General features: G+C 38.6%; 2 protein-coding genes across 23 annotated transcripts in view; one reads left to right on the top strand and one right to left on the bottom strand.

The window, feature by feature from the left end:
• Positions 1–13424, top strand: part of SMC6 (structural maintenance of chromosomes 6) — a 28798-nt gene extending 15374 nt beyond the window's left edge. For 11 of the 12 annotated variants that reach the window (XR_014944262.1, XR_014944264.1, XR_014944263.1 and 8 more), the window contains 11 exons: positions 88–248; positions 1237–1372; positions 1854–1934; positions 3874–4044; positions 6381–6518; positions 7143–7288; positions 7869–7994; positions 8722–8827; positions 9986–10138; positions 11524–11621; positions 12986–13424. Coding sequence is in view for 7 of the 12 variants with exons in the window: in XM_085542209.1 (XP_085398335.1) it covers positions 88–248; positions 1237–1372; positions 1854–1934; positions 3874–4044; positions 6381–6518; positions 7143–7288; positions 7869–7994; positions 8722–8827; positions 9986–10138; positions 11524–11621; positions 12986–13094 (1425 nt within the window). In the remaining 5 variants the exon portion in view is untranslated. Of the gene's footprint in view, positions 1–87; positions 249–1236; positions 1373–1853; positions 1935–3873; positions 4045–6380; positions 6519–7142; positions 7289–7868; positions 7995–8147; positions 8219–8721; positions 8828–9985; positions 10139–11523; positions 11622–12985 lie in introns of those variants that run through there. The other variant, XR_014944260.1, reaches the window with a different exon arrangement.
• A 1446-nt stretch (positions 13425–14870) lies between these two features.
• VSNL1 (visinin like 1) overlaps positions 14871–20007 on the bottom strand; it is a 65175-nt gene continuing 60038 nt past the window's right edge. For all 11 annotated transcript variants that reach the window (XM_085542227.1, XM_085542224.1, XM_015859547.3 and 8 more), the window contains exons 3-4: positions 17453–17668; positions 14871–16938 (exon numbers count right to left, since the gene is read on the bottom strand). In XM_085542227.1, coding sequence (XP_085398353.1) covers positions 16741–16938; positions 17453–17668 — 414 coding nt within the window. In that variant the 3' untranslated portion in view covers positions 14871–16740. The remainder of the gene's footprint in view (positions 16939–17452; positions 17669–20007) is intronic.

The raw sequence follows: 20007 nt of genomic DNA, 5'->3' as shown, positions 1-20007 counted from the left end.
ATGAGAACTGCTAGATCTGTTTTAAAATGGTTTCTGTAAATGTGGTGAATTTTCTATAGGGTATGATGAGGCAATTTTGTTTTTCAGAGTGGCTCTAAAGCTCGTGAAGTAATGCAGTCTAACAGTCCTCCAAAAAATTGTAAAGAAGCTTTCACTGCTGAAGGTGATCAAGTATTTAACAGACGATATTATTCTTCTGATTACCTCAGACCCAAGTATCTAAGCAAAGATGTTGAAGGAGAAATAAGGTTAGCAACTTGCAATGTTGTTTTTGTTTAAAAAAAAAAAAAAGAAACAAATCCATACATGTATTTATTGATGTGAATAATGAAATTGTGTATTTGTCTGTTTGGATGTGTGTGCATCAGAGACACCCTCTCTCCACTACTCTCCTCTCTTCCACTCTGAGGTTTACATGTCCTTTTTGTGAATTGAGAATTCTGGAAAACTTCTCTTTCAATGCTTTTTGCTATTGAAATAATCAGTAGTTTATCTTTGAAATCGGGTTGGATTTTTAAAATCTTGAATTCTCATCCAGCAAACTGGGGACACTGAAATACCAAATGTAACCCAAAGTAACGAAACATTCATCAGGAATGGTGTATATGAAAATTATTAAACACTGAGTCTGGGATGAGACATGATCAGTCCAATCAATTTAATGCATCTGAAACAAAAGGTAAAAAGTTGATTAAATTACTTAAACACAAAAATTGTGGGTGTTTTTTGTTGATAAAAAATATAGGTTTTATTTTGCATTTCAAATGGGTTTACCACATGCTGAAAAAACTCATGGAAGTCCGTGAACGTTTTAATAGAAAGAAATGTATGAGAATGCATGGAATATTTTTTTCATATTATTTTATCTGCGTTTGGAAGTAGGGTTTTCCTAGTCAAAGCGTTTGTTTTCTCTCAAGATGCATTGATATTTTTACAAGTAATTCTGCAGTTTAGTTCAGGTATTTGGCTTGTTCACTACAGCTGCAAAGGTTACAAGTTGTTCAAATTACATCAACGCTTTGTTCACCTGGGACTAAACAACCATTATCTGGTAGTTACCAACTCTGAGCTCGACTGTCGAGGTTTGGTATTTCTTTACTGATCAGTAAAACCATCCAATGATAACAAACCTAAGACATTTTTTGTGCTTTTGTATGCTTTGCTTTGTTGCACATTTATCTTTGTGTGTGCATATAATAACATCCCAATATCACTTTTTTTTTTTTTTTTTTAAAGTCTCTTGGAGAATGAAATTAGAAGCCAGAAAGCACAGTTGGCAGCATCTCAGCAACGTTTGTCTTCCGCTGAAAATGAAATTAAGCAGAATGAAAGTCATCTTCATCATCATCAACATTACCAAAAAGAACTACAGGTAAAAATAGGCACAGTGTTTCTTTTTAGATGCTGGTCAGTCTTTTCCTATTTCACTTTTACTTGTTTTCTGCAAGACTTCCAATGCTAGTGGGTGTGATAAATATTTATGGTGACTAATGATGTTACTGTTAGGAAATACGAGATGAATATAACCTTGTGTGTTACATATCAGTAAATCACAAATAAGAGCCAGCACACAAATGGCACGTAAATTTGTATTAAATGGATGTAGAATGTTTTTAATTCATATTTCATGTTAAGTGGAAAAGTGGTTATAATTTAATGATTTAAAGTATGTATTATTTTCACATTAAGTTCTGTCTTATAGAAATGAATTCCATAGGTAGGCAGGAAGAATTCTCTGTCTCATAGCCACTGATGAAGGTTTAAGTTGAAATATATTACTTTATATATTGATTTCAATGAATTAAGCATCCTTTCTTTTTTAGGTAAGCTTATTAATATATTTTTTTTTCTAGACAAAGATACGAAGAACAGCAGCAGAGATAGCAGATCTTGAGAATGTCGACGAAACCCAGTATATGGACATCCGTGTATTAGTAAGAAAAGATTATCCAATTTTATCTAATAAGGATGTGGGCAAATATCCTTGAATGTTGACAGCAATTGAAAATTAGAAGCAAGCAGACAACCTAGATACCCTAGATTATCATTCAGGGTGAAAGTTGGATAAAGAGCAAAAGAGCAAAAAATTGTATGCTTTACAGAAAGTCCATAATTATCTTCAACTGAGCGGTGCACTCTGGGTGCATGGAAGGCGAGGTGGTGGCGTAAAGATATATTCTGTGAATTTTCATCGGTTATTTGAATTGTACAGTGCCATAACATTTTAGTTAGGGAGAAACAGTGAATGTAGGTTTGGAGCTCAGAAGTGGCATCATCAAAGCATAGATAAAGGACACTCTTCACCATAATATGAAGGAAGGCTGAGGAAACTGGACTTGTTCAGCTTGGAGAAGACAAGGCTTCAGGGAGACCTCATTGTGGCCTTCCAGTAATTGAAAGGATTATATAAACAGGAGGGGGAATAGCTGTTCACAAAGGTAGATAAAAATAGGGCAAGGAGGAATGGTTTTAACTAAGATAGGGAACGTTTAGGTTAGGTATTAGGAGGAAGTTTTTCACACAGAGGGTGGTGACACAACAGATCAGGTTGCCGAAGGAGGCTGTAGATGCTCCATCCCTGGAGGCATTGAAGGCCAGGCTGGATGTGGCTCTGGGCAGCCTCGTCTGATAGTTGGTGACCCTGCACATAGCAGGAGGATTGAAACTAGATGGTCATTGTGGTCCTTTTCAACCCAGGCCATTCTTTGATTCTGTTAATTTGTCACTACATTACTTCTCTGCCCTGAATCCATAGTTTCTTGCTTTGTTGCTGTTTTACCATGGAGTTTTATGTTTTAAAGTGCAAATACCGACTTATGGAAGGATCATACAGCTATGGTTTATTCAAAGTGCTTGTTCTTATATTCTCAGGATCTATGATTTGTGCTTTAAGAACAGAATAGTGATTTGTTCATTAGTAGTTATACTGTTTCAAGTGTTATTCTTTAATAAACTAACATTTAGATGATGAAGATCTAAATACTGAGATTCAGGGTGATAAATGTTGTTAATTATCCTGTCTGCAAATGTTTTGTTTGAATTCCATGCTTGTTTTAGTTTTCCCACTATTTTATCTGCGATCACAGAGAGGATGAGTTGCATAACTTTTTATTTTATCAGTAAGCTGCCTTTCTGTGCACATGTGAGTAAAGATTTCACAGAACCACAGAATTATCAAGGTTGGAAAAGACCTAGAAGATCATCCAGTCCAACCATTACCAATAACCCCAGGTCCATTTCCTCCACACAGTCCTCCAGCCACTCTGCCCCAAGCCTATAGCGCTGCCTGGGGTTGTTGTGGCCAAAGTGCAGGACCTGGCATTTGGTCTTGTTGAACCTCATCCCGTTGGCTTCGGCCCAGCTCTCCATCCTATCCAGATCCCTCTGCAGGGCCTCGCTACCCTCAGGCAGATCAACACTCCCCACCAATTTGGTGTCATTCACGAACTTACTGAGGGCGCACTCAATGCCCTCTTCCAGGTCATCAGTAAAGATGTTGAAGAGGACAGGCCCCAGCACTGACCTGATTTCAAAGCATACTCCAAGAGTAAAGAAACATTAGGTAGGGATTCTGCAAGCTCCTTTAGGCTTTAGGGTTTCGTTTGTTTCAGGCAGTCAAGTCCTGTTGGTGTAGGAAAATGCATGTTTATCCTGTGAAGAAGCATCTAAGTATAATGCAAGTTTCCATTTAAATCTTTTCCCTAATATTTGTCATTTTAAGGAAGTATGTATGGTGATAATCAGTTAGGAATGGCATGATTGTCTTGGGAGCAGTGACAGAGCAGTAACTCGTCCTTTATTCCTGTAAAAAAAATTAGGTACTATGCAAATGCACGTCTTCCTTTTGTTCTTTATTTTAATATATTTTGACAGGAAGACGTGGCTGAAGAAAACAAAAAAAAGATGGAAACTGTAAAACAAGAAATGCAGGAAGAAAGCAGAAAAATGGAAGAACTGAAGAAGATTCTTCAGGCAGCTGAGGAACGATTTGAAGAAATTAAAGAGAAAATGAATAAAGTAGAAGATACCACTAATCCAATTAAGGTAGCAACACCTCCACATTTTATTTTTTGTTTAAATGGAAGCAGGATGGTCCTTCCTGATAGATTTAAGGCCTACCTGAGAAAATAGTCAAAACAAGAGATGATCTTCTTTTTGCCAAGGCCTGGCTAAGAATATTCATAATTGGTCAGTTTTTAAAATAGTATTTGGAGTTCTATATGAAATGGCTGTTTTATAAAGCTACACAGTCACAGAAGGTACCATTACATGGTTTTGATTCTTCTGGATTAGAGAGTGTACTTGGAAACACAAGATAAGATTTACCTTAAGTAAACTTAGGGTAAATGCAAAATTTGGTGTTGGCAAATGGAATCTTGGCAATCTCATACTACAAGAATTAATGGTTTAAAATTGGAGTAACAGAGTTCAGCATATTAAATGTGTTCAAAACCTGTGAAAGAAGGGAATGAGTAGGAACCAAGATTTATCACCTCAGATATCTCTTCTGTGCCTCACATAAACTGTGTATTGATACGCAGTCAGTCTGAATTAGGAAAGCAAGAGTAAACAAGAAGGGGAAGGAAACAGGTAAGGAAAATAACTGATAAATATATTAAATACAGTATATCTGTTGTGGAAATTCTTAAACAATCAGCATATATCAAACTGTAGCTTTTAAGATATGATTACTAAAAGTGAAATCATTCTTTATCGTTGCTGATGGTTTTCATTTGTTTTAGTATTCTTGATTCTTTTTGTTATTTCTTTTTAAGGTAAGCCATGTACTAATTAACAGGGATGAGGAATGAAATTGCCTTTTATTTTACATTGTCATTCTTGATAACTCTATCAGCAAAGTGTTTCTGAAAAGACATGAAGTCAATTCCACTGCATCAACATGTCATGCTCCAAAAGTAATGCTTCCTATGTATTTCCATGGAAACTAAAAGAGCACAGTAACACTATTTGATAGACAAAATTCTCTGAACACTGAACTTTTGCACAGCCAGATAATCAAGTGCATCAGAAGATCTGGTTAAAATGGAGTACACACAATAAATGTGTTTTGGAGGGGTTTAGTAGAAAGAACATCTCATCAAGGTTCAATTCCATTGTGGTTTAACTCTGGTAAGCACCTCGGCGACCTGCTGCTTCCCACACACTCCCCCAAATTTGAGATGAGGAAGAAAATCAGAGGAGGAGTAAAACTGAGAAATCTTGTGGTCTGAGAGTAAGGCAGGTTACTAGGTAGATCACAAAGAGTGTATACAAGCAAAATAAAGAGATTCTTTAGCTTCCAGCAGGCAGATGTTCAGCCACTTCCAGGAAACTAGGTCTCCATCATGCATAGCGATTTCTTTGGAAGACACACGCCATTACTCCAGGTCTGTCACTCTTCTCATCCTTTATTTCCCAGCTTTTATTGTTGAGTGTGATGTCGTGTGTTTGGAAAGTCCATTTGGGTCAGTGGTTCTGGTTTTGTCCTCTTCCAACATCTTGTGCACTCCCACCCTTCTCGCTGTCAGAGTAGCGCGAAAGGCTGAAAATACCTCAGCATTGTGTAAGTGCTGCTTACTGATAATACACTGGGTTTACATGGCAAGGTTTTAGTAGTGGGAGAGTTGCAGGGGTGGCCTCTGAGCAGAGCCCAGCAGCTGCCCCGTATCAAATCAGAGCCAACTCCAGCTGCTCTGAAAGGGAGCAGCTGCTGGGCAGAGCTGAGCCATGAATATCACAGCCTCCATTCCCCATTCACCTTGTACCTCTAAGGTGGAGAAACTAGGAGTGAAGGAGCAAAGTCGAGACTGGAGAGAAGTGGTAGGTAGATGTTTTTAGTTATTTTCTTGTTTCTCACTAGACTATTAATTGACAGTAAATTAGTCTTTCCCAAGATGAATCAGTTTTGCCTATGAGGGTGACTGGTAAATGATCTCCTTGTCTTTGTCTTGACCTATGAGCTTTTTTCAGTGTACATGTTTTTTTTTTGTTCTGTTTAAGGAGGGACAGTGAAGGGAATAGCTCAGTAGGTAACTGGCAGGTGGTCAGGGTTAGTTCACCACATGTAGCTGAAACTCTGGCCTGTAATCAATGTTGTTTTGGTCACTCATATAAAACTTAGCACTGTAAGAGCTAAGAAAAATTTGTCTCAACCAAAACCAGTACTGATTCTTAAAACCATTTGCTATGTTCTTGTCAGAAATGAGTGTAGACTTCCTCATAAGTTGCTATTAAAGCTTCTGGACTTTGGATTCAGTAGGAACATTCCTTCTAAAATCTGTTTTTCAAAACAGTGGGGTTACATTTGAGAAGTGTGTGGAGGTGCTTAAGCATCTGCCTCATACAAGTTCACATTTCACATCTCCACTACCTCAAAATAGGATGAATTGGACAAAGCGGACTCAGAAGTGGAAAACAGAAGACGTCATTTGCAGTACTATGAAGACAAAAAGAAAGAGCACTTGGCTTGCATAAAAAAGCATAAAGAATTACTAGCTGCTAAGGAGAAAGAATTGGAGGTAATTAATCCTTCTACTTTTATAGCATACAGATGATGGTTAGTACTTGGTAAGCTGAATATTTTCTTAATTATGTTCTAAGCTATTTGTGTGTAGTTAAGTAGACTGTGTAAATGAATCAAAGCATCTTTGTCTGGCAGAGCACCAAGTCAGTCTTGATAACTGAACGGTTATATTTTAAGTTAATCTGAATTTTACCATTCTGCTTTTTGAGAGACAGATTGTTCTCCTGTACAGATTTCATACCTGACCTTTCAGTGGCTGAACTTGTTAAGCTTTACAGACTCACTATAAAATTCTTTATGGAAGCATTTAGACAATTAAGTCCTACTGAAATATGGTGTTTATTTGCTCATTTATCTGTATTAAATAAATAACAGTGAATACGTTAAAATTGCCATATATCGTTGTTAGTACTGAAATAACTGCCTCTTCAGAAATGCTGTTAGTAACATTGATGATGGTAACAATAATTTTGTTGTAGTGAGCGTACACAAAGAATATTACAAGAACTCTAGATTGACTTGGAAGCGTTGCCTCTTCTGTTGCACACAATATTTGTAGCAAAGACTAACAGACGTATTAAAGCTGTAACAGCTAATTGAATTTCAAATGATTCTGTAGGAAAAAACTGCACAGGCCAGGCAAATCTACTCAGAGCGCATAGAAGTCAGCCGCACTGTGAAGAGTCTTGATGCAGAAATGAATCGCTTGAGAGAGAGGATAAAGACAGAAAAAAGTCACCGTGGAAACACAGAAGAAATAATACAGTAAGTTATTATTAATGTTTGTCTAGTTCAGGTAAGATAGAAGAGAGAAACACTGGTTTTCTTAGAGGGCATTCATGTGTTTTTCATACTAAAGCAACAGATGAATGTATAGAAACATACTGTATTGATTGCGCAGTCAACTGGTAATGAATGGTCTTGTGAGAGTTGAACCTCCACTGTGGGTAGGTTTTACATGGGGTTGATACTCTGAAATTGCCAATAATTAAACACTTGTACTTAAGTATTTAGAGGTACTCTAATTATGACTGCATCAAAACTCACTCTTGCTCTGAGATGCACAGAGCATTAAGCATTTCTCTAGTTAGAAAGCTCGGTCATTACTTCTCTGTGGTACAAGAGGTTCTGTTTAACAGAAAAACAAATAGAAGCAAAACTTATTTGTTCTCTTTTTGTCATGGATTACCTGATGTGTTGAAATGCTTTTAGCTACAATATGGAGCCTTACAGTACAATTTCTGTTTGAATATTTTAATTATTATATTGATTTTCAGCATTTGCAATAATTGCTTGGTTTTAGTCTAGTACATGTTAATGCTAAACTTTCTGTTAATTAAAACAGGCGATTTCTTGATGCAAAGGAGAGATATGAGGATGCAAACAGTAAAGTAAATAACTTAAAGAAATTTATTAGGCTGCTGGAAGAAATAATGACACAGAGATTCAGCATATATCGTCGGTTCTTAAGGTAGGGTGGTTTTACTGTAGTTTTAATTTTCAGGTAACTAGGATGTAGATAAAAGTATTAAACAATATATTAAAAAAATCCACACACACTTGACATTATATTTGAATATAATTTGAATGTTTATGATAAAAAGTTGTTTCTGCTGCTCTTCAGATCTACTGGTTGAGGAGTGTGGTTCACTGGTATCTGAGGTTGCATTCATTGGCCATCAAAATATACTGGTGGTATGTAGTTGGTGCCTGTGCTTCAGAGGGTGAATTACAGAGCAGGCTTCTAAGAATTAAGATATTTTTACAGCAATAGAGCTCTCTTAGACTCAAATCTGTTTCAAAGCCTGAAATCATAGCAGAATTAGCAGAATATAGTCCTTTTTCTGTTAGAGCTGTGGAAGAAGCATCTGAAAAGTCTATTAGAGCAGGTGTTAAACTTACAGAAAGTACAAAGCCATCTATTAAATCAGGTGTTAAAGAAAGTACAAAGCCATTACTTCTGGATTTCTTTGCTTGTGTGTCCACGAGTCTCACCAGTACATCCCGTATCTAAAGTCAGCCGCATGGGATGGCTTTATGATGATTTGATGTAGGAAAACGTTATTAATAGAGTAGGACTCAGCATTTGAGATTCTGATGTGAAGCTGCTGATTTAATTAAAAAAATAGTGTGTTGTTGCTTTTTCAAGTATTTTAAAACATGCTGATATGTTGTTTGTGTGATTTAATCGATTTAAGGCTCCTTTCTTTACGATGCAAACTGTACTTTGACTACTTGCTGCGCATTCGAGGTTGCAGTGGAAGAATAATATTTGATCACAAAAATGAGACACTTTCAATAACAGTAAGTTATTTTATATTACTTCAAGTGTGATAATGTGGGTTAAAATAGTTGTTTTTCTTCGTATTAGGAGTTCATTCATCAGTCATCTGAATTAGTCTTTCAAAATTATTCATCCCTGTATCATTGATATGGAGCTTTGCTGTATCTGTGTGAATGTGTAATGGCTATTTCCTTTAAGCAGCTGATAGCTCTCAATGTTACCTATTATTTGTGTATTCTGTAAATGTGTATCTCTTAATGTGCCCCCCCCCCCCTCAAAAAAAAAAAAACAAAAAATCTTAACCATGGAGTATATATATATTTTTTTTTCTGTGGGAGGCTTCAGTTCTAGGAATTGAGGGGAGAATGTGTAGCTATGGCTTAAATAGTTGTTGACATCGTCCTCATTAAACAGGTGAAGGTCAGGTATCCAGAACACTCAAACTGAGCCCATGAGATGTCAAGTCATGGTATAACTTTATCAGCTAATTTTTCTTTTTCTGCTGATGTTTCACGTTTCTTATGCATGAGATCTAAGTGTAATCAAGGAAATTGAACCCATAAAACCCCCAAAAATAATAATAAAAAACCAACAAACTGCTGCAACAGCAACATGTTTTCATGCTTAGTTTATTAAATGTAATTTAATTTGAAGGTAACTTAGTAAACAAGCTGAGAAAGTGCTTAGGTTTAATTAGGTAGAATGCCACAAGGTGTCACCATAAGCAATGGAACCAGTTGTTTTCAATGTCGCACTTACTCTGATGAATAAAATACTCCTCCTTTAACTGCAGCTGTGAATCAATTACCTGCTTTTCTGTAATAGCTGGGGTAGCCATTGGATTTTTCTCTAATACAACAATGCTGGTTAGCAGTTTATTTAATAACATTTCATGGCTATTAAAATAGAGAACTGAATAAGAAAATGCTGGCAGAGTCATTTATTTAATCTGTTCAGCACGTTCTGCCGCAGTGGGGAAAGCTGTGGTGGTCCTAGAAATGTGTTTTAAAATAGTTCAGAGCCATTTCATTCTGGATCCCTTCCAGAATGGTGGGGAAATGCATACATTTCTTCTCAAGTGATGTCTCTACATCATATGTAATGCATTAGCAGTTATAGTAACTTCTCTATTAATAAGTTTCCACGTTTAACATTTGCTCTGTTATTTTTATTTCCAGGTTCAACCTGGAGAGGAGGACAAACATGCCCTGAGCAATGTGAGATCTTTATCAGGAGGCGAACGTTCCTTCTCAACAGTTTGTTTCATTCTTTCCCTATGGTCAATTACTGAATCTCCTTTCAGATGCCTGGATGAATTCGATGTCTACATGGTATAGTTTAAACTACATTTGCTATTCTTATTTTTATAAATTAGCAAAACTGTTGGGTTGTGATTGGTTAAACTTTCAAACACTTTAGTACTTTAGTAAACTCAAAACAATAATATTAAGCAGAAGTGCCTTTAGGGAACTTTTTCACTAAGTTTAGAGATTTTTTAGGAGCTTACTTGTTAAAAATTGGCCTGTTACTCTTCATTACTTTCCCAAGCACTTCCTATTGATCTTTGTTGCCCTGAGTTTAGCACATGCCTTGGCTTTTGCCAGTGTCTCTCCTGGGCTTTTAGCGTGTGCCTTGACTTCTACCACTGTGGTGATCGATATTTTTCTTCGGTGAAAGCACAGCAGTTGAGCTACTACATAAAAACTTGCTCTGTACTTCCCTTAGTAGCTCCTTTCCAAGGTGCTGAAATACTGAATAAGGAACAGCAAATACTCATGTCAGCTAGAACTGATAAACATCATCTTTGTGTACCACTTCTCTGGATAGGCAATTAGCAATTCATAAACACACACACATATATATGTATATATGTGTAAAAGATATATGTCTTTATTAACGTTCAATCTGGTATAGTTTGGGAAAAAGGTCAGTTCTATGGGGGTAAAGGCAGTAGCAGGTAGTCTTGCCTTCAGTGTCCCTTTCCTCCACTGATCAGTTTACTGGAATCAAAGATCTAGAAGGAAAAAAAGATGATGCATTTCATATGTAAAGAATTTCAGAAAGGAATGTTGAAGCCATTTTTCACTGTGTGTGTGAAATGACTGAGCTTTGCCTGTTGCTGTCATGGATTCTACAAACTTGAAAAGCTTAGGTCCCGTTTTATGAATAAAATTCGCTACAACTAATTCATCTGTCCAGACAGAGATACATAATCAGAACTGTAGGCCCTGCAGTGAACTTCAATCTATATTCTGTCAGTAATTCCACCCAGGTTGCTGTGATACAGCTGTGCCATGAAGCACAGCCGTTCTGTTGAGCATTGTGTTGTTCCTTATGCTGTAATGCTGGAGACCTCCACAAGAGGACTCCATCAGCATTTTTGTAAGGGAAACAGCTGCTCTCCCGTGCAAGCTGTGGAATCAGAGCTTTGCTTCATCCGTCCTCATATCTTCGCATTATATACATTTTAATCAGTGAGCCTTCAGAGGAATGTTTTTAGGAATAATATATAAGCAAAGCCAAAGAAACAATTAAAAGAACAATAAAAGGATCCAAGCAAACAGAGATGAACCAGGCTACACAGAACTAATTTAGGTAGGTCTTCCTATTATGGTGTTTTCTAACTTATGTATACCTTGTTGCGCTCATGTGTGGAATGACAGTGCAGTGAAGTACACAGTCAGTATCGCTACCTGCTAAACAACTTTGTCTTTAGGATATGCTGAACAGAAGAATTGCAATGGATATGATTCTGAAGGTGGCTGACTCTCAGTGTCATCGGCAGTTCATTTTGCTCACCCCACAAAGCATGAGGTAATCACATTGGATTTCCTAGCAGAAGTAGTACATGGATGTTCAATTGCAAGGAGCATAACTAGAGAGGAGAGAGAGATGAGTTTAGTGGTAGTAGAACATAAACAATTAAGCAGTTCTGTGCTGATAGTTCTGGGAACGTAGCAGGATGTTTGTTGCTCTTCCTTACGTGATGTCCCTTAATGTTCAGTGGTGCTTCAAACAGTCCATCTTTGTGAAATGTTTCCTGGTATAAGGTGGGACCCTCTTCTCCCCTCACAAAACTGACCGAACACTTAGCCATTTTCCATGTTTCCTCTTAATACTACTGTACTTTCAGGAAGCTTATGGGGACTTTTTAAATCCACAACCCGATAATTTGTTTATTGTTTTTGATGCTATTTGTTTTATTAAATAGTGCCCAGAAAGATCCTACTGTATAATTCCCTAATAAAGCTATGCCCAGTTAAGAGGAATCACTAACCTTATGCAGCTGGTTCTTCTGGTGCTAGCCAAAAGTAATCACTGAAGCCTGCAGAGATCTTCTTTAAGCACTCTTCAAAATGAGGTTAATGAAATATAATTGTCTCTCCCTCCTAATGCAGTGTTTAATGGAGGGAATGTCTGAATCTATTCAGTAAAATCATAGGAATTCTCTGTGTGGAGGCACCTTCAGAAAAAGTACATTAAGGATTATCAACGCAGAAGCCAGTATAAATGTATGGTTAATAACTTCATTCTTAGATTGCAAGTGAATGTACTTCATAGAATCATAGAATGGCTTGGATTGGAAGGGAACTCAAGGATCATGAAGCTCCAACCCCCCCTGCTGCAAGCAGGGCCACCAGCCTCCATATCTAATACTAGACCAGGCTGCCCAGGGCCCCATCCAACTCGCCTTGAACATCTCCAGTGACAGGGCATCCACAGTCTCTCTGGGCAGCTGTTCCATCACCTCACCACTCTCATAGTAAAGAACTTTCCCCTGACATCCAACCTAAATCTTCCCTCTGTCAACTTAATGTCATTTCCCCTTGTCCTGCTACTGTCTATCATTTCAAAGAGCTGAAAGGGTAATGGTAGACTTGTAAGAGTATGTGCCTTACAGGCAAATATGAACTGCATTTGATGATCATTTCAGTTGGAGCTTCTCTTATAAAGTACCTGTTCTGTAACTCAGGTGTCCTATTGTTAGAGATCACAGGGTTGAAGTCAGTCTTTATCTGAAGTTCCGCTATCAGTTTAGTGAAGCCTGATGTTAATGTTTTAAAATAGTCAAAGGAAAAAGATAGATTTATTTAAAGGCAAATACATAACAGAGAGGATTAAATGGAAAAATTTGTGAAGAAAGTGCCCTGTTTAAATCACACATGCTTTATTTTTAGTTTTCTGCCTGTGAGTTCCCGTATTCGTATCCTCCGATTGCAAGACCCCGAAAGAGGCCAAAGGACATTGACGTTCCGTAATAGGAATGAAGAAGAAGATGATGATTAAGTGTAAGGCATGTGAATATGGCAGAGTGTTGGGGATAAATGTGCACTGATGTCTGTAAAGTTGCTGTTTCCCATTGTTGGGTAGGAGGATCTTTTCTTATATACCCTCAGGAAAAGAAACTTCTGTATTTTATATTTGTTTACTCTTGGAAGTACTTGTATATGTTTATACAGCACAAGGTTTACCTGGTTAAAATCTTCACAGCTCATCTCATACTTACAACAAACAAGTGTATGAGTGTTTCTGCTTATGGGGTGGATGGAAGAGGAATATGACATGAATTTTGTGTAACTGCAAAGTTATATTTTAATAAACAGAACTCCAGAACCACTTCTTGCAATGATGCTTTGTGTCTCTGTGCTCTGAAGACTGGCCTTAAGATGTTGGTTTATTCCTACTTCTGCTTTATTTCTTGAGCGTGTGGTAGCTCACATGTGCAGTAAGACTTTATTTATTGATTTATGTCCTTGCAGTAGAAGCACCACATCTGAACGTGAAGAACTATTCTTGAGTAGTGTGGATTTTCATAATCACAAGAGTGAAGGATTTCTTTGCATTATATTCTCAGAACAGGAAAAAGGGCTTGTGTTCCTTCCCTTGCATTTTGTTAGGGAATGATTTGTCCTTGAAGGTGAGCAAAGAGAAACAAGTAAGTTATGGCTTTATATATTGTTTGTATATTCTTTATATATTCTGTGTATGCTGTTTATAAGGGTGGACAGTGATAGGTCAAGGGGGAATGGTTTTAAACTGAGACGGGGAGGTTTAGGTTAGATATTAGGAGGAAGTTTCTCACAGGGTGGTGACACACTGGAACAGGTTGCCTAAGGATGTTGTGGATGCCCCATCCCTGCAGGTATTCGAGGCCAGACTGGATGTGGCTCAGGGCAGCTTGGTCTGGTGGTTGGAGGCCATGCACCCAGCAGTGGGGTTGGAACCAGATGGTCATTGTGGTCCCTTTCAACCCAGACCATTCTATGACTCTGTGATTCTGCCAGCTGTAGGGCCTCCTTCCTTTGCAGGCTTTCAGGGTATGAATAGTACTGCACCTCCTTCAAGCAAAGAGAAGGTCCTCCGGAGGCTCCTATAAGAGTGATTCTGTAACCCTGTGATGTGATGATAAATACTTTATACCTAGGCAAGCTGTAAGTATCTGTGAGAACATTGTTGGGGGGAGGGGAGATGGGACACACAAACTGCATCCTTGGCAAAACGTTCCTGGAACTTGAGCCCAACTTGTGTTTGTCTGGAAGTCAATTCTCTTACATGTTATTGAACCATGTGTTCAGAGTGACTTGGTTTTATGATGGAACAAGATGCTTCGGTAGCTTTATTTCCTCCCCATCTTCAGCTTCAAAAAAATAAGAGTGCAGAGGCAGAGGCAAACCTTTATCTTTGATAGTGCTTTTATAGCAGGGGGAAAAGAGGTTAAGGAATCACAGAATCACAGAATTGTAGGGGTTGGAAGGGACCTCTAGAGATCATTGAGTCCAACCCCCTGTCAAAGCAGGTTCCCTACACCACGTCACACAGGTAGGCAACCAGGTGGGTCTTGAATATCTCCAGGGAAGGAGACTCCACCACCCCCCTGGGCAGCCTGCTCCAGTGCGAGGAACATCACAGTGCAAAGAATATTACGTTTCTACTGAGCTACTTGAGGTTGCTCTGAAGTTTTCTACAGCAAAAGAGGCATTAGATCCCATGATTATTCAATATTTTCTTTACCGCTGGTAATTTTAGCCTACTTGGAAACAAGGGGCAGATCATACTCAGAAGTATGTTATAGTTTCAGAACTTTTATTTTGAAGTTACAGCCAGACATACAAAGTATACCACTATTTTGGCAAGAATTCTACCTGTGTAGGCTGAGGAAAATTCTGGTATTCAAAAAAGAAAAAGTAACAACACAAAAGAAGTAGTTGAAACTTCAGTGTTTTCCTATTTCTTTGGAATATGAAGAAAAAATAAATAGGAGGGGATGGCTGTGGTTGTGGTTGTGACTGATTCCTCTCCCTCCCCCCAGACTGTTTGTTAGCATGGTATGTAAAGCACTACGAGCATTTTCCCCTCCATTTTAGGAGGAGTGCTGCCATTTAGATTTGAAATTGCAGAGAATGATCTGTTTTGTGCCGTGTTTTATTGTCTGATTTTTAGCTATTACGGTCTCATTTCCTAATGCAAAGTAGAAACAGCCAACATGCAACTGTCAGCCTTTCTGGCTTTTTCGGGGGGTAAAACTATGGGCAATTGACTTTGTTTAAAGCAACTGGGAAAGGAAGACTGGTATAAGGAAGCTTGTCTGCAGCCTGCATGTGTTCTCCATGCTCCTTCAGGACTGTGCAGAACTCATACTCGCCGCACTACATACAGGCATAACCTTGAGTTGAGAACAAAGGTGTTCTTTGACCCCTTCTCAATTATCACACTGTAAAATTATCAGCCAAAAATTGTTGAGGGTATTTCATTATATAACGCCTGTGGTAGATTCATGTCATACCGTGAGTGTTAAAACTCTTCAGAGGGGGAAAAACATTAAAAGACCAGGGTTAGGCCAAGCAAATAAACTGTATTTGACTTTCAGCTAGCTGAAAAAGTGATGTAAGCACAGGTCTAGTAGGTATACTGTTAATTTTAGCATCAACATCTTAGAGGATAAACAGCTGCTCTGTTGGAAATACAAGCACTACAACTGTTCATTTCGTATAACATGACTCTTATACCGAGTGAGTGCAAAGTTTTCTTCATGCTTTCCATAACGAAATAGATATAATTTCCCAGCAGTACAGTGACAGATAAGTAAAGATAGATGTATAGATTTCCTTTTTCTATTACCATGCTGAAGACGTGAAAGAAGAATTAGGGGAAAAGGTCAAATGTTATAAATTTATTTGGGACGTATATATTGCAACCTCTGTGGAAGCTTTTGAAAAGTCAGGCAAAGATCAATACACTTCCAATAAAACCTTTAAACTTCCAATAAAACAATATTTTAAACATTATATATATATATTTATATATACTTTTAAGGGGAAACGTTTTAGCAGGGTTTGCATTTCTTTGTTTAACGCTGCATTCCTCTGACATAGCTCTTTCCAGATTGAAGGGATGCAAATGAGGTAAGAATTAAGGCAAACCTAAAAGGCATGCAAATGAAGTACATTTATCTCCACTGACGATACGAGCACGTGTGTGGATCAGACTCAAGAACTGAGGAACTCTTCCCTCTGTCTGTCCAATACTACTTTACAGCAGGATGGTGGCATGGTTTATAATAAACAAGTAACATTACCGTGGGGATTCAGTGTCACTAACATTACTCAGTCTAGGAGACACAGAGCTATAGCATCAGTAAAACATGAACAATAAATAATAGAATTCACTGCAGCACAGGACTGCTGCACAGGCTTCAGAGGAATAGGGTCGGTATGAAATGACATTGCACACATCACGTCGTGGCAGTTTCTCTTTATAATATATACTTTTAAAATTCTTTAGCAAATGACATTCTCATGCACACAAGTGTTTCAAACACAAGAAGCAAGTCCATTTATAGGTAGTCCAAGCAAATTTCTGTGTGTGTGGAAATAGCTGCAAACTGAATGGAACATTACACTTCTGTGCAGTCTATGATGCGTTATACACGAGCTCATTTTTGAATGTCACACTGCAGGAGTAATACAATGGAAGGGTCGCTCTTTGCAGCTTCTTTGAATTCATCCAGTGTGATCTGGTCGTCTTTGTTCTTATCCATCTTACTGAAGATCTTGTCTACCCGCTGCTCAGGCGTCAGGCCGTCCTCATTCATCTTCATCATGATCACAGTGCCCACCATTTTGTAGATGGCCTTTGGAAAGAAACCAAATGGAAGCGTCAACGTAAAGGTTAGCTTGATTTTTGTTTTACTTTAATCATTTATTTTATTTAACGTGTTCAAATTCCAGAATGACTTTCTAACAATGAAGTGACTGCCTGCTTCCCTGGGCATTTTTCTTTTGCATGGAATCTGATACATGTTCACTGGAAACACAGAAGGGTGTGTTTTACTTTCCCCTTTGGGTGCAGTTTTCTTTATGCTTCTCCTTATATGAAATAGTTGTCTTAAATTCTTTTGGTCCCATCAGCTTAAGCCCCTTAAAAATGCGTGCTGTTATCCCTGCCCCTTTCTGCAATGACTCAACTCCATTAAGTACATTAAAATATCACACAGTGGCTCAGTATTAAGTAAATGTATATAATGTCCTTTCTTAATGATACAGTCACAGCCCTTCACGTGTTTAAAATCTGGATGATCTGTGAACACGTAATCAAACTTTCCTGATGTTCAGATGCGTTCTTTTTGAGTGCCACACTGATCTCACCTCTATGATTTCCAGCATTTCCACCCTTGTAATCTTCCCATCACCATCCAGGTCGTACATGTTGAAGGCCCAGTTTAGCTTCTGCTCAAAGCTGCCTCTGGAGGTGATGGACAGTGCACAGATGAACTCTCTGAAGTCGATGGTCCCATCTCCATTTTTATCAAAGGTTCGGAAGGCGTGCTGGGCAAACTTGGAAGCGTCTCCATATGGAAAGAACTGCAAAACACAATAATAAAAAGGTTGCCAGCTTTCAGCCCTGCAAGTTCAACTGAGTGGTATAAACTTTTGCTGGTCATTTAATGCAAGTAGGTAAGGGGAAAACTGAGATTTGGTTAAAGGATACAGGGCCACGCTGCTCATCTTTAACATCTGCTGTTAGTGATTGCCATAACTGAGAAGTGTTTCAAATGAGCATCATTTCAGCTGTTCTTTGTATTTTGACCGTCATTGTGTTGTCACACAATCATTTCTAAATATTCATGGGGAAACACGAACATCTCACCCTATCAAATGAGCATCAGCACGATGCGTCTCTCTCTCAAGCCAGTCTTATAACGCTGATGGTGTGTGACAGAGAAAACCATCCTCCAAATTTGTTCATTGCAAACAAGGCAGTGAATTTTCTCATCTGAGCTGAGAAAGGCAGTGGCATTTACAGCCGCATAAGGGGAACAAATGGGATTGATGCCTTTGTTTTCTCTATTTACTTCCCTCTAGGGAGCAGGTACAGTAAAAGGTCCTTTGGGGGTTGAGGACAATTCTCCTGTATGTACCTACTGATCTGTATTATTTTTAGCTCAGAACAACTGAAAAACCTCATCAAAACTTGTTTAAAAGCAGCCTTGCAGGCTTCCACGTTAAACTGGTCCCAGCCAAGTGGAAATGGGAGACACAGAATACACCCAGTACTCACTGACGGAACAAACTCACTCAAAACAAAGAAAGGTAATGGGGATTGGCAGAAGCCTGCTTGTTTAGTCCCATCTCTTTCCTGGCCTGTGATTTTCCAGACCAGATAGATAACACACTGCTATGGGACAAAACTGTTACCTGTATAGACGACAACTCATTAGGAAACAAAACAGGAAGGAAGACAAATCTCTCTTATTTTGCTACTAAATTTTAGAGAGTAAGGTACATCTTCTCCATCCTATTCCCTGTTCCTCCTCACCTTGTATCATCACTCCATTAGCCAAAGAAATCCTAAGGAAGATCTAAAAGCTCTCTCAGTGACCACCCTCAGTTTCAGCACTCATCTCCATGGGGGAGAAGCAATGCCGCTTCAATTCAGCCCTGCGCGATCCAAAGCAAGCGCTGCACTAATGGGTCCCATGGGGGATCCCAGATCCCTGCTCTACCACAGGTAAAGTCAGATGAAAACTGGCTGGTTAATTTGGCTCTGTGGGTTAATGATGCGTGTGAGAACTGCAGGGAAGAGCAGCAGGAGAACATTTCAATGATCTTTTCCCAGCTGTTTTTACTTTGCTGATAAAGCTGGAAAGAATAAGCATGGCCCTCTAATCAACTCTGTTCACCATTTGTGAACTGTGCTCCCTCTACCTTCCAACGTGCAAACAGATGAATAAAAATGGTGCTACCACATCAGAATTTGTGCCTTTGTAAATTGAAGCTGTTATTCCAGTGTTACTCACGGACACCAGAACTCCAACCACAGCCAGATTCCCTTGTCCATCTGTACTTCTACTGATGGAAAAGGCAACAAAGCCACTACATAAACCTATTTTTCTCTTGTCTTAATGTATCTACACTGCTTTAGATGTCAGATTCATGTTTGTTTTCCTCTTGCAGCTGCCTTTACACAGAGCAAAATACGACCCAATTTCTTTTTCTACCCTCTTCTCCCATTCTGCCTTCCAGGAGATATTCATTCCCTTTGGCTTGTCATAGACATACCAAAGCATTTCTCATCCAAAGCACGTGAATCCCTGCAATGAAACCAGGACAGAGCCATTTTTCTAGCTCAGTTCTAGTCTTTTTATTGAGCTTTATAGATGCAAAAGCTCCAGGGCTGTCACAATGGGAAGACATGTGATCTGAGCATTCAGTACCACAACCTGGTAACACAGGACTGCATGGGTTCTATTGGCCACATTCCTTCTGAGGTTTATAATAAAGCTGTTCTCTCTAGTCATCCAAATATATGAGTCTGATTGTAATCTGCTCATTGTATCATGGCACAGAATCACAGTGGATCAATACACATGTATCTGGGCTTCAGCTGAGAGAGATGAACTTGAACCATTCAGCACTGCCACAATTTATTGCTGCAAAGCAGGAATCAGCGAGATATCTTCTACAGCGTGCAGAGAATAAAGATTTGAGAATTCAGGAGCAGATCTGGATCATCCATACTGATTCCTTGAAGCTGTCTGCAATACAGTTCAGGCTCAGGGGGCAGAAAACAAGCACAAATCAAAGCCTATGAGAAAGCAAAGACCCACAGTAAAAATGCAAAGCCAACATATGTTGCAGGAAGATGAACGGGAAGTAAGAGACCATGCTCCCCCTTCTGAAACTCATATACAGCATGGTCT

Source organism: Coturnix japonica, chromosome 3, assembly GCF_054131305.1.
Source record: "Coturnix japonica strain WE chromosome 3, WE-NBRP24, whole genome shotgun sequence".
Taxonomy (NCBI): Eukaryota; Metazoa; Chordata; class Aves; order Galliformes; family Phasianidae; genus Coturnix; species Coturnix japonica.
This window is presented reverse-complemented; position numbering and strand designations above follow the sequence as displayed.